This window comes from Athene cunicularia (genome assembly GCF_003259725.1).
Source record: "Athene cunicularia isolate RWA chromosome 3 unlocalized genomic scaffold, athCun1 chr3_part1, whole genome shotgun sequence".
Classification (NCBI taxonomy): Eukaryota; Metazoa; Chordata; class Aves; order Strigiformes; family Strigidae; genus Athene; species Athene cunicularia.
This window is the reverse complement of record NW_020799097.1, coordinates 69,662,108-69,674,508: the sequence shown is the minus strand read 5'-3', so window position 1 is coordinate 69,674,508 and position 12,401 is coordinate 69,662,108. Positions and strand designations below refer to the sequence as shown.

Genomic DNA, 12,401 nt, shown 5'->3' with positions numbered 1-12,401 from the left:
ATCCTATTTCTTCCATTTAACCTTCAGCAGACACATATCTTTTGAGTTTCTTAAGAATTTGCATAAATGCAGTTTTCTGTATCATAATGGTGCCTATATCCTCCTTAGAGAAAATTTGTAATAATGAACCCTTTCCTCTGTAAATAACTATATTTGAGTAAATTGAAAATCTGTGTCTGAATGACAGTGGTTACACTAATATGCAACAACTAACATAAAGAATCCTATATTTGTATTCCTCTTCCAGATCTAAAAAGAGCAGGTTTTGGAGTCTGTTGTTTCCATACCTCTAGTTTTAACATCCGGCTGTCCAGAACACTCTTGTCTGCAGTGGGATGACAGTAGGAATCCAGCATGTGAACTGCATCAGCCACCCAGTCCTGGAGGTCCTTGACACTGTGTGAGAACTGCTGGTGCTCTGCTACAACCCTATCCATTCTGGAAACTTTCTCCTGCAATTCATACAGCAATTAGCACTAGCACCTATTCAAAGGATCATTTATTCCCCATACACACTTACGGACTTTAGAATGAGTTTCATAAAGTAGACTAAGAAATTCTCTTTATACATTCATAATTATAAGTACACTTACTTGAACACAGAATGAATTTTGCATACACACACACAAACAAGTTGTCTGAGCCTAATATACAAATTAAAATTTCAGAAATGCCTTTTTTTGTTTTCTAAATGTAAAGATTCACCTACTTGTCTTCACTCATCCAAAGTAGATGAGAGTTTTCTGGTTTCACTTTTTCTTAATCATCTGGTAAATCACACCTAAACTCCATTTCAGTGTTGCAGCTAAAGATAACTTGTAAAATCGGTCAATGCACAGGACAGATTTAAGCTGTGAAGCTATGTCACTGTAGCAACATTACTTTGTTGACATTTGGAAAAGAAAGACCTGTTTTCCTCAATGACTCTCACTGGTACAACCACTCTTCTGAAAAACCCCTGAAACTCACACGCATCAACAATAAATGCTCAAGTTACATTGCTAAAAGGCCTGAGGTGAACAGGGATGCAGAGCAGAGTATATTTCACATGGTGACAGAGAACTGAAGCCAAGCCAGTATAACACACTTAGGAAGTAACTGAGAGTGATCATTCTCAAGCATCCATGGCTGTCCAAAGAACTTCAGGATTTCTGTCATAGGCTGGATCATATAGATCCTCTGCCTCAGACTCCTCCTTCTCATCCTGACATGTCCTACAAGTTCTGTCCACATAAACCAATATTAATGACTCATGAATCTTTCTCATTTTGCAGTCATGAAAATTTATTATGGCCACGTATGCAATAATTTTTGGTAAGTCACAGAGCTCTAGATATGCTTTATAATTTTTATTTCCACAGAAGAAGCAGTACTCTAGGTACTAGCACAGTACTCCACTTCCAGCCCACCGTATCCTGGCTGCATCAAGAGAAGTGTGGCTAACAGGTCAAGGGAGGCGATTCCCCCCCTCTACTCTGCTCTTGTGAGATCCCATCTGTGTCCCGCTCTGGGGACCACAACATAAGGACATGGACCTGTTGGAGCAAGTCCAGAGGAGGCCACAAAGATGATCAGGTGCCTGAAGCATCTCCCCTATGGCTGAGAGAGTTGGGGTTGTTCAGCCTGGAGAAGAGAAGGTGCTGGGGAGACCTTATAGTGGCCTTCCAGTACTTAAAGGGGGCTACAGGAAAGATGGGGAGGGACTCTATCAGGGAGTGTAGTGATAGGACAAGGCCTAACAGTTTTAAACTGAACGAGAGTAGATTTAAATTAGATGTAAGGATGAAATTCTTTCCTGTGAGGGTGATGAGGCACTGGAACAGGTTGCCCAGAGAAGCTGTGGCTGCCCCCTCCCTGGCAGTGTTCCAGGCCAGGCTGGATGGGGCTTTGAGCAACCTGGTCTAGTGGAAGACGTCCCTGCCCATGGCAAGGGGGTTGGAACTAGGTGATCTTAAAGATCCCTTCAAACCCAAACCATTCTATGATTCTACGATTCTCACAGTGCAGTCCAGGACATGGTTGGCTTTCTGGGCTGAGAGAGCACATTGTTGGCTCATTCTATATCCTTAATTATTCTCGCTACTGTAGTAAACATAAGCTTAATACAATATCAAGCCCCCTTCATGACTGGAACTTTGTGAAAAATTAACAGTCCTAACATGAAGACCTTCTTATCTGTTTGCACAATAGAGATGGTAGAACTATTAAATGATGAAGAGCGTTAAGCATCACTCAGCTAAACTCAATTAAGTTAAACTCTCAGTTCCTAGCCTGGTGCTTCAGAGTCTGGCCTATGCAATGAAGTAATAACTTCTCTATATTCTGTATTTTCTGAAAAACAAAGCAAACAAACAAAAAAACAACCAAAAAAACTCCCCTAAGTTTAAAAAAAAATAGTTCTCTGAAGTGCCACTTATTCCAAACCTAAAATGTCTTCAACGCTTGAAATAATCAAAATCAAACCTGATTACTGTATATTCAGGTAGGGTTTACTTTTTAATCAAAACACATTTAAAAAAAAAAAAAAAGAAATCTCAATTCCATTTTGTTGACAAGTCTATGAAATTATCCAGGCCCTTATTTCCCACTCTTTAAAGCTGATGTGAAAGACAAGATAGCTCAGACCTACCACAGAGCAGACAAGGAAGACAACTGCAGTGTTTCACATTTCAGTCTTTCTTTTTCCCCACATACATCAAATGAAGTGCTTAACAGCACATACACTGGGTGCATTACCTTTGTCAGATTGCTTAGAGTAAGATATTGAGAAGACAACTGAGACACTCTGCGCATAAAGCTTTTGCTGTCAGCTTGCTCTTCCCCCAGCTGCTGAGCTTTCTCTTTCAGCCTGTTGAGCTGATGCTCGTGGCAGCTTATTTCCTCAAGGACAGACTGTAAAGCACAAGCACATTAATATTAAGAGTGGGTGCAAGAAATCAGGAAACGGAGACACATGAAGGCCCGATGACAACTACAAGTGACATATGGCAAGCTTGCTGAGAAAGGCACACCATACAGCTACACCAACAAAGCACCATGTCATAAGAAATGCAGAGATGCAAAACTTGATGGAACAGGATCATCAACAGCAATCCTTGAAACCAGTTCTCATTTTATTTAGAGGTCAGGATGCTAGAATGATCAAGCTTTTGTAAGGAAGCAGTGATGCCAGAAGGATGGGAGAGGAAACTCTGGCTGTGTTAAAAAGGCTTGTAGAAGTCACCTGCAACTTTTGCTGTTCTCTCCTCTTGGAAGGAAGATCATGGAGCCGACTGCTACTTCCTTGTACCATCTTCTCAGTTGTGGTCAACCACTCCTGTAGAGGCTCAGCAGTTGCTTCAAAGTCCTTCATCTGGATCTTTAAGTTCTGGGAAGATATGCACAATTCTATCAGCTGTCCCACTGCACTGAGCAGAACTGTAATGCACAACACACAGATCAAGCACACAAAAAGGATATACAATTGCAGTCAAATGCTACACAACTGTCCAAATAAATTACACCAGCTCTGCTCCTTCCCATCCCACAAACAGACACAGAGGTGCTGAGAAAGCAACTCTTTAAGAGGCAAAATAGAGGCAACAATGTAGGACGTCTACACAGTTGAGGGGAGGCTAAAGCAAATTTTCTTTGAACTGAAAGCTTTACAGATCTTATGAACTTTGACTCAATGTAAGTCTAACTCACATAGCTAAGGCAGTCTGAAGAAAGGCTAATTTGGGATACGAGTTACCTAACATCTGACTGCAGTCATCCACACTGACCCCTCCTTAAATGGGCTGTCTGCTTACATTCTTTTTTAGTGTAAAATTTTGGTTATAAAAACGTGTGCATAAAGGCATATATAGGCATTCCTTCAGTGCCTGCATATTTTTCTTGCAGGTTTATTCTGAATGAATAAAAAAAAAGAGCATCTAAAATAATTCATATAGAATCGAAACCTGAACCGCATAGTTCCTGTGCCCTATTTATTTTTATTTCTTTTCCCCCCAGATTGATTTAGTTTTCTTTTTAGCTACAGCCTTATCATTTAAACATCAGAATAAAAAAAAAAAACCCTAAACCTATGAGACGAAAATGCTTGGTTCAAAAATATTAACCTCTAAGAACATCCTCTTTCCATGGCAACACTGAGATGAAGGAAGGTAAGTCCTTGTTACCTGAGAATTTTCTTTGAAAGGCTTTCCTACATAATGTATTAAATGCATTTAAATTTCTTCTCAGCTGGCTAGGCTGCATTGGTTTGAAACAGGAATGCTTAGGAATTCTAATTCTCCTACTCTCCACAGGGAATTTCAGCTAAGACCTTTTGACCTTAAAACCTATGACCTTAAAAGACACTATATTTTTCACCTTCTGTGCTGGATGAATTGTGAGTTGTGACCAGAGAAAGGCACTGAGGTTTACTGAAAAAGTTGTTCAAATAAATCATTACATTTGACCAGTTTGCAAATAAGAGACATTCACCCGCCGTACTGGGACTATTCGTTCAGCCACAGTGTCAGAAATCTGTGCTAAAACAGTCCTTAAAAAAAAAAAGTTTTTTAGTAATCCAGTACATTTGATGAGACACATGTTAATAAATTTGAGCAATTGCTGTCTTTGCTACCTTTAGTCACCCTGAACAACACCCTTCTGCATGAAACACCCCACTTCAAGTTAAATCAGGTCATAAGGATATAAAAAAAGTAAAATGTAAGCGGAAGAATAAGACTTCTTGAAAACAGCTATTTATTAGTTATGTCACATCAGAATCACATACAGCCATATACAAAATATAAACTGTGCTGTTTGAAACAAAAATCAAAGAGGAAATCTAGCTCCAATCTTTCCCCGCTGTAACTGGTTCAATACCTCCAATGCAGATTCCTTCTGGTGGAGGGTGGTGATAAAATTTTTCCAATCTTCTTTGGCAGTAGCAGATTTGTCCTGGATAACTTTTGCCTTTTCATTTGGTAAAACAGAGCACAGCAATTCTCCTTTGGATGCTAACAGGTTTAATTTTTGTTGCCCAGTCTCACTTTCTGATAAGAATTCCTAAAAGTAGTAATAAAATAACTTAATTGGTGAACTTTGTGTCCCAGTAAAGGTCAATGGCAAGCTCTCAAAAAATTTAACAGGGATGAGTTTACTGTTTCTACTTAATAACATGCTAACTCAGCTTTCAGTACATTCCATTTTTATATCGTTCATATTTATGGGATTTAAGGACAGCAGCTACTTAATCCAGAAGTGCCATGTGTCTAAATGATATATATATTGACTCTATAATGACCTGTATGTTTTTCATTTCATGACACAATTACTGGTTATTTAGTTGGGTATTATACTTCTTTAAATACCCATGGTACAGAAAATGGTAACAGTTTCATTTCAGGGAACCAGTATCCTGGCACAGGTAACAGCAGGAGCCAGGGCCCACTCTGAGGCACATACAGGAGTGAAGCCTTGCCCACGGGTAACAGCCATGTTGGACTTCAATAAGCGTGTAAGGGTGTGGGCTGATGCTTCAACCCTGAGCTATGTCTAAGCTGTATGAATTATCCCTCTGCACCCTTAATTTACCTTCCATGTTTGAATATTTTTCCTCACAGAAATCTTGCACAATGCGCGTGTGCAAGAAATGTACAGCTAAATGCATGTGCAAGAATTATACAGAAATCTAAGGAAACAGATTTTTAAATTCCAACATACTGCAATAATGTCCCTTTAACTTGCAATTATTAAAATATTTTGTGAGCATTTGGGACTCGAGGAATTTAACAGTCTTAAGTACCAATATTTAAAGCTGTTACTATCATGAATATGTGATACACAAATAGTTTTATATCCATAATTTTAAGGTTATATCCATGGTCAGAAATAACAGGCTTCATACAAAAATTACTAGGTCAGGTTCTGATTCTGTGTCAGACTAGAGGTCTTAGTAAAGAATGCAAAGAGTCTCTTAGTTTTGAGATACTTGGTTCAAGTTCTGGCTATATTAAAATCAAAGATACAACTGCCTTGTGATTTAATGTCAAATGTGCTATCAGACAGAATATTAAGTTTTAACAAAAATAAATTTTGAAGTTTACACAGGTTACCAAAACATCTCTAGAAGTCCAAAGCAGTTACTGCATGTCAAAAAAAGTTTATTTCATCTAAAGCAGCTTTCAGGGAGGAGGAGAACAAAGTAAAATCTTATACTATGAAGGGGCTGCAGTGACAAAGAAAAGAAGTCTTATCACTGTTGAAAAAAACCCAAACCCATCCCTTGCTAAAAATATTTAATGTCAAAATATACTAGGATTTTTTCCTGATATTTCCTGCAAACATATTCTCATTTTGGGGTAGTCAAAGATTTGATATATTAATATAGTATTGTTTAGGCTTTTAAGTAAAACATTTAAACAAGGGAGAACGAATTTACAAAAGGAGGAGGAAGTGATTTGGGTTTTGGCATTTTCTGAAAAACCAATATGAATTTCTTCTGTTAAACTATCTAACTGAAGGTTTAACAGTCTCATATAATTCTCATTTTGATATTTTCAGTTATAATTATAGATATAGTCTATTCATAAAAGTATTTATTTTACTTGATTTATTAAAATAAACTTCTAATTGGCACACTTTTCCACAGAGTTGTTGGGGCTTGTTTTAGCTTTATGTGAAAAATATAGTGCAAGAACAGGGGTAAAATGTATGCAGTGCAAGCAAGTATTTAAAGTCCAAGGGCTCTACATACCTTTACAAGAAAAAATATTTACATAACTTTGAAATAATTCCAGGTACTAAATACCAATTCTGATACCATTCTGATTTTACAGTACTTTCCTGCTTTAAAAACATATTTTTTTTCCTATTGTAAAAAAGAAACAAACAAGGAAAACTACTATGAGAGACAATGGCTACATACAAACTGTAGCCCAACAATTAAACAAATTAGATTAAAAAATAAAAAGGTAACTGTTCATTTCCTTGCAATGTCACCTGTAGCATTATTAACAATATTAACAAGAAACAGTAACGATATAGTAATAATAAAAATAGGCTGAGCTTTACATGAAACTGATTAGGTCTCCTTTAGACTAATATTTCACTGCTATAGAGTTACCTGTATTTTCTGCAGACTTGCTGTAGCTTCACTGATATTCTGAGGCACATCAAAGCATTTGGCTGTGGTGACTTTTGCATTGACCAGCCACTGCTGGAAGTCCCTGAAAGCCGTCCGAAATCTTTGCTGCAAGATCTGCTCTTTGCTCTGACATCCTTTTGAAGCTTGCAGGCAGAGACTGGGTTTATCACATCAGTGAAGCAGCAGAGAGCGAGGGAGGGAGGGAGCAAGAGAGGGAGAAAAGGCAAAACTCTGTTAGATGACAATGATATTACTTAGTTCTCTGAAATACAATGGTAAGGTTAGTTTAACCTGGGTTCCTCCTACCAAGTTTAAGCACTTAACTGAGGCACCAGGAAATCCATTATAAGCTTTCAGTTCCTTAAAAATGAAGCATGTAAACTGGGACATAACTGTCACAGATATGACAGGCATATAAGTGTTTCCAGAGAGTGACTCAGTGGACCTAAGCATGAAGAGTTTCTGCAAGCCCCTTTCCCTCTGTAGGGACAGGACGTGGAACTACAGCAATTACAATTCTAATTTCTGTGGCTTTGTTGAGTTTGTAATGTTAGAAGGGATTAATCTGGGTCATCACACCCTTCTGCAGCTACAGAAGCCAAAAGCTATAACCCCCTGCAAGAGACAACAGACTCTCATGTCCAAAATGCAGGTTGTCATACACCCAAGTAAATCAACTAGAGTGACCTGAGAGAAAGCAAGCAAATGTGGATTCTCCCGTTTCAAGGAACCAGCTAATCAAAGAGTAAACTGAAGGATAAAATTAAGAAAAAGACCTTAAATAGCTGGTATAGCCTGTTCCTCCTTCAGACAAATAAACCATAGTGCTACTTCACAGTTTCTTACAAGGATTCTGCCTGTAATAGGTCAGGTGTGGATATACATTAATTTCAGCTGAGTTTAGTGTCATAGCCTGTTTTTTAGGAAAAAATACAAAAACCCAAATTGCTACTGTTTACAATCTCTACTGACACCAAAACCAAAATAATCATTCTAATCATTGTATACTTCTGTTTCTAATGCTAAAATTCTAATTAATGGTTCCCTAAAAGACAGCTCACCCCCCACCCTACTCCCCTACTGATTAACTATAAACAAGATGAATGTGTACCTGTTATACTCCTTAATCAACCCTGAAACTTTTGAAGAATGAGTACTCAAATCTCTGGAAAATCTACAGAGATCATTTAACTGAGTTTTGATCTCTTCTGTCATATGTTCAGACTTTAGCAGAGCATCCAATGTTTCCTGTTAAAACAAAACAAATGAACAATATTGGTGAGTAAATTAAAAAATCAAAAATATTTTGAATCAAAATTTATCAGAATTTAAATAAAATTTCATTTATCATCTATGCATGTGCACTTTCAAGAGTATTTTAGCAGTTAAACCTACAGAAGCTTATGTGAAATTATGAGCTTCTAGAGACCAAATTTCTGCAAGTGTCAACTTTAACTCAAAATGTTCTCAAAGAACAGTTTAAGATATAAATTTCATTTTAATAAAAGACCTACAGTATTGCTAGTTAGCTGTATACATATAAAAGTACATACAATTAGGAAATTGCAAATAATATATGTTTATATACACCTAATTATCCTGTTGGCTTGAGTTTAGCATGTTCAATAAAAAATATTTTTAGCTATATCCAAAAAAAAATTTTCCCACAAAGCTTTTAACAGCTTCAACTCTTTCACAGAGGGCTCATAATGTAAAGTACAGCTGCTCACAATCCTGTAAGAGTAAATGGGTTACTGCTTGTCATTACTGCACTGGAAAGGCTCTTGGCTTGGAGACAGCTAAGCCAACAAAAAAATGCTTTTGTTGGCTTAGCTCACGTCACTGCAAGAGGTGTGATAACCACTCCAACAAAAACAGTCCTTGTTGATGTCGACAGCATCTCTACTGCAGAATCCTGCCAGCTACTCCAGGATAATGAGCAATGCAGACTTGGCTCCTTGTCTCACTAGAAACTAAATTCTGTGGGCACTCCTCAAACTACCAGGGAGAAAAACCATTCTTCTAGCTAGTTCCATTCACCATGGCAGAGGTTCTGCAGCACAGGCAGGCCAGAGTGTTTGGCACGTATAGATTAGCTCGGCTAAATCTAAGTGTCAATCTGGAAGAAATGGGCAGTATAAACTTAAGAAACAGATCATATGAAAGTAAAGACAGATTTGAGCAGGAACATGGACGTGGGACAATGAAGTCTCCAGATCATGTTTCTGAATTTATAAAAGAAGGATGATTGAAAATATAGATGGCAAATAGTTTGTAATAATCTATCAGCACAAAATTAAATGTTCAGGAAATTACAAATGTACAAATTACGTACATGAAAATATATGCAGAAGGTTTTCAGAATATCACAATCTACATTACAGACATAAAAATGCTGAGTAGATTTTTTACTGTGAAGTATTAACTAACTCTGCAATAAACAGATATCTCTTTTTGTAAATAATAAAAAAAAAAAATAGGAAGGGTCTAGCAAGCCGATCAACAGACTTATTAAGAACAGCAAAGGGACAAAAGCCAAAGATTGAGCTCATGCATCTGCTGCCCACAAGAAACCTTGCACTTGCTTCATATCCCTTTTTCCTGAAAAAGTCTGCAGAATCAGGAAATTAACTTTTTAAGATCTATTATCATGCATTTCTGAGAAAGTTAAAAAATAAAAGAGAGGGATTGCTGCTTTGTAGTACCTGAACTGTCAGGAAGAAAAACCACAACAATCCATTGTGAGAAAAATAAAACTACAAGCATGAGTTGGCTATGAATAACAGTGGCTTAGACCATAATCACAGCCTGATTATATTAACATTACTGAAATATGTTTGCATTTATGGATCACACGGAAGCCCCGTAAAATTAAGTCTGGAGACATTTCAGATGTATTACACATTTTCATGTGTTCTTGTATGAAAAAATATTTTGCTACAGCAGATTTTCAAGACTCCTCTGATTTATATTATTCATGCTCATACTATGGACTTTATCTGCTTTGAGTCACTCACACACCAGAAATCTGTTCAACCATAATCAAGAGATACTTGAAATAGTCACACTGCCAGTTTGTTTTGATGCCATACAAAGTAGCATTTGAATTAAGTAATTATGTAATAGCAGTGACACTTAGAAAAAAAATGTAAACTAACTTGTTTTGTTTATGTTAAACTACACACATGACTTTTTTGAAAGCATTAGGAATAACAACACAATGGCCATTACTTAAACACAGGATGTCACCATAGTGAAATATGAACAGCTTTTTTTTTTTTTTTTTTTGGTAAAGAAAACATGTCCTAAGAGTAGCACAGGGTTAGAACTGCCTGTTTTCATTTAAATTTTTCAGTTTCAAATAACCAGCCTCAATAACTACTAAAAGATTATTCTGATGACATACAGCCTTAGGCATAAACTATTAACAAAGAAGAACACTAACTTGCAAAACAGGGTACATTTAGCTATGGCATTTTTCCCTACAGAAACACTGATGGCATTGTTGCAGGCACTTGGATTTAATTTTGAATCTGACAATTACCAAAATAATTTGCTGAATTCCAAGTGCAAGAGTTGTTGCTCTTATGCTGCACATACCTAAGGGGACAGAATCTGAGTGTAAGAGAGTAACAGAATGATGTTGCTAATTCTGATAATTATGAAATGCATTTTTAATTTGTGGCCTTGGCTTACATGGCAACAGAATCACTGTGAAGACAATGGAAATGGAAAGCTTCAGTGCTATTTTACGTGCACAACAGGACCTATCCCTAGGGTCCAGAAATGGAAGGATTACTGTCACATTTCCTCTAACTATAAATAAAATTGCATAGTAGGGCTGTGCATAGTAAGTCTTGAGATTCTTCTGCATTTTCCTCATAAACCAATGTTTACAACTGTCTAATCTAAATAAACTATTGTTACATAGAACTACAGTGCGTATACATTATATGCTACTAATAAAAGCTAGTATATATGCTACTAAAAAAAGCAATGTCCTTTGAATTTAGTACCTTTCCATTTATAAAATAAAAGATGTCTGGTAGTTGCTGCTGTATGTTGATGACAATTCCTGTTTTTCTTTCCATTTTAAAAACACAAACATGGAAGACTGCATATCTGTACCATTATTTGCTCTGATGTAATGTCAGCTTTGTCACTCCTACAGTTATGTACTGGCACTCAAGCAAGCAGGTTCCATAAATCTGTGTCAGGGAATTCTGTGAAAGGGGAAGCCACAGAAATAACTTGGCACAGACACTGGAGGAGATTTATAATCTCAGTTCAAAGAGGCATTCTGGGTTTTTCTGAATAGTTCTTCAGTCAAGGGGTCAGAAAGCTGCCATCATACACCTCTCTTCCTTTCCCTGAAACTGCTTTATTGCAACAATACCCTGAAAGGGAAATACTCTGTATCTTTCCTCAACATTTGTGATTCACAGTAGCAGAGGTAAGATAAATACAAACATGTATCTTGATTGTGTACTATATATATATATATATATATTTATATATATATATATATATATATAGAGTGTGTGTGTGTGATACATACATGTGGCATTTTTTGCTAGAAGATAATCAGGAACAGAAGCCACCTCTCTATTTCCCTAAATTCCACTGCATTCCATAGCAAAGCAATTAGCAAGTATATGGGTTTCGAGTGGAACATCTTTAAATATTGGACAAGATTCTCAACGTGCATAACGTGAAGGACATTTCAAGAAACGGTAAGTACAAGCTCCATATGCTCCTGACAAGTTACAAGTAAGACATGGCTCCAACTGCTACTTGGCTTTTAGGAAATGCTTCGTGCTTCTCGGCTCAAGTGTTGCTGCTCTAGCTTGAAACACTGAGCGAGTTGGAAGAGAAGTTGGGAGCTGGTGTGCTAGCCCCTTCACTTTCTCAGGGGCAAGCCCTGCTTCTGACATCAAATGCCGGCAGCATTTGCTAAGCCTTGTACAGCAGAGGCCGGGGAGAAAAACGTCTTCAGTGAACACTACTTGACACCCTTTACAGTCACCAAAAAAGCGTGGCCAGCTGGACTTTTGCAGAAGTACTTTTCCCCAGATACGTTCTGCTCTTTTCTCCTTGGTAGTCCCGCTTGGCCGAAGTTTTCTGCCCACAGTAACCGAACACTTACAACCGAGGAGCCGCTAGGAAAAGAGATGTGGCCTTACTTTCTCCTTGCGCCAGCTCTCCAGGACCTCGCTGTCGGTGTGCCGGCTGTCGCGGGGGGCCAGGCCCTGCGACCAGGCGGCCAGCAGCTCCCCGAGCCGCC

General features: G+C 37.7%; 1 protein-coding gene across 1 annotated transcript in view; it reads right to left on the bottom strand.

Annotated features, from left to right (window-relative positions):
* The window catches only part of SYNE1 (spectrin repeat containing nuclear envelope protein 1), a 317,817-nt gene that overhangs the window by 150,502 nt on the left and 154,914 nt on the right, over positions 1 to 12,401 (bottom strand). Inside the window, exons 57-63 of the mRNA XM_026844552.1 lie at positions 12,301 to 12,393; positions 8,229 to 8,365; positions 7,097 to 7,274; positions 4,855 to 5,037; positions 3,224 to 3,367; positions 2,737 to 2,892; positions 288 to 452 (exon numbers count right to left, since the gene is read on the bottom strand). Of these exons, the coding sequence (XP_026700353.1) occupies positions 288 to 452; positions 2,737 to 2,892; positions 3,224 to 3,367; positions 4,855 to 5,037; positions 7,097 to 7,274; positions 8,229 to 8,365; positions 12,301 to 12,393 (1,056 nt within the window). The remainder of the gene's footprint in view (positions 1 to 287; positions 453 to 2,736; positions 2,893 to 3,223; positions 3,368 to 4,854; positions 5,038 to 7,096; positions 7,275 to 8,228; positions 8,366 to 12,300; positions 12,394 to 12,401) is intronic.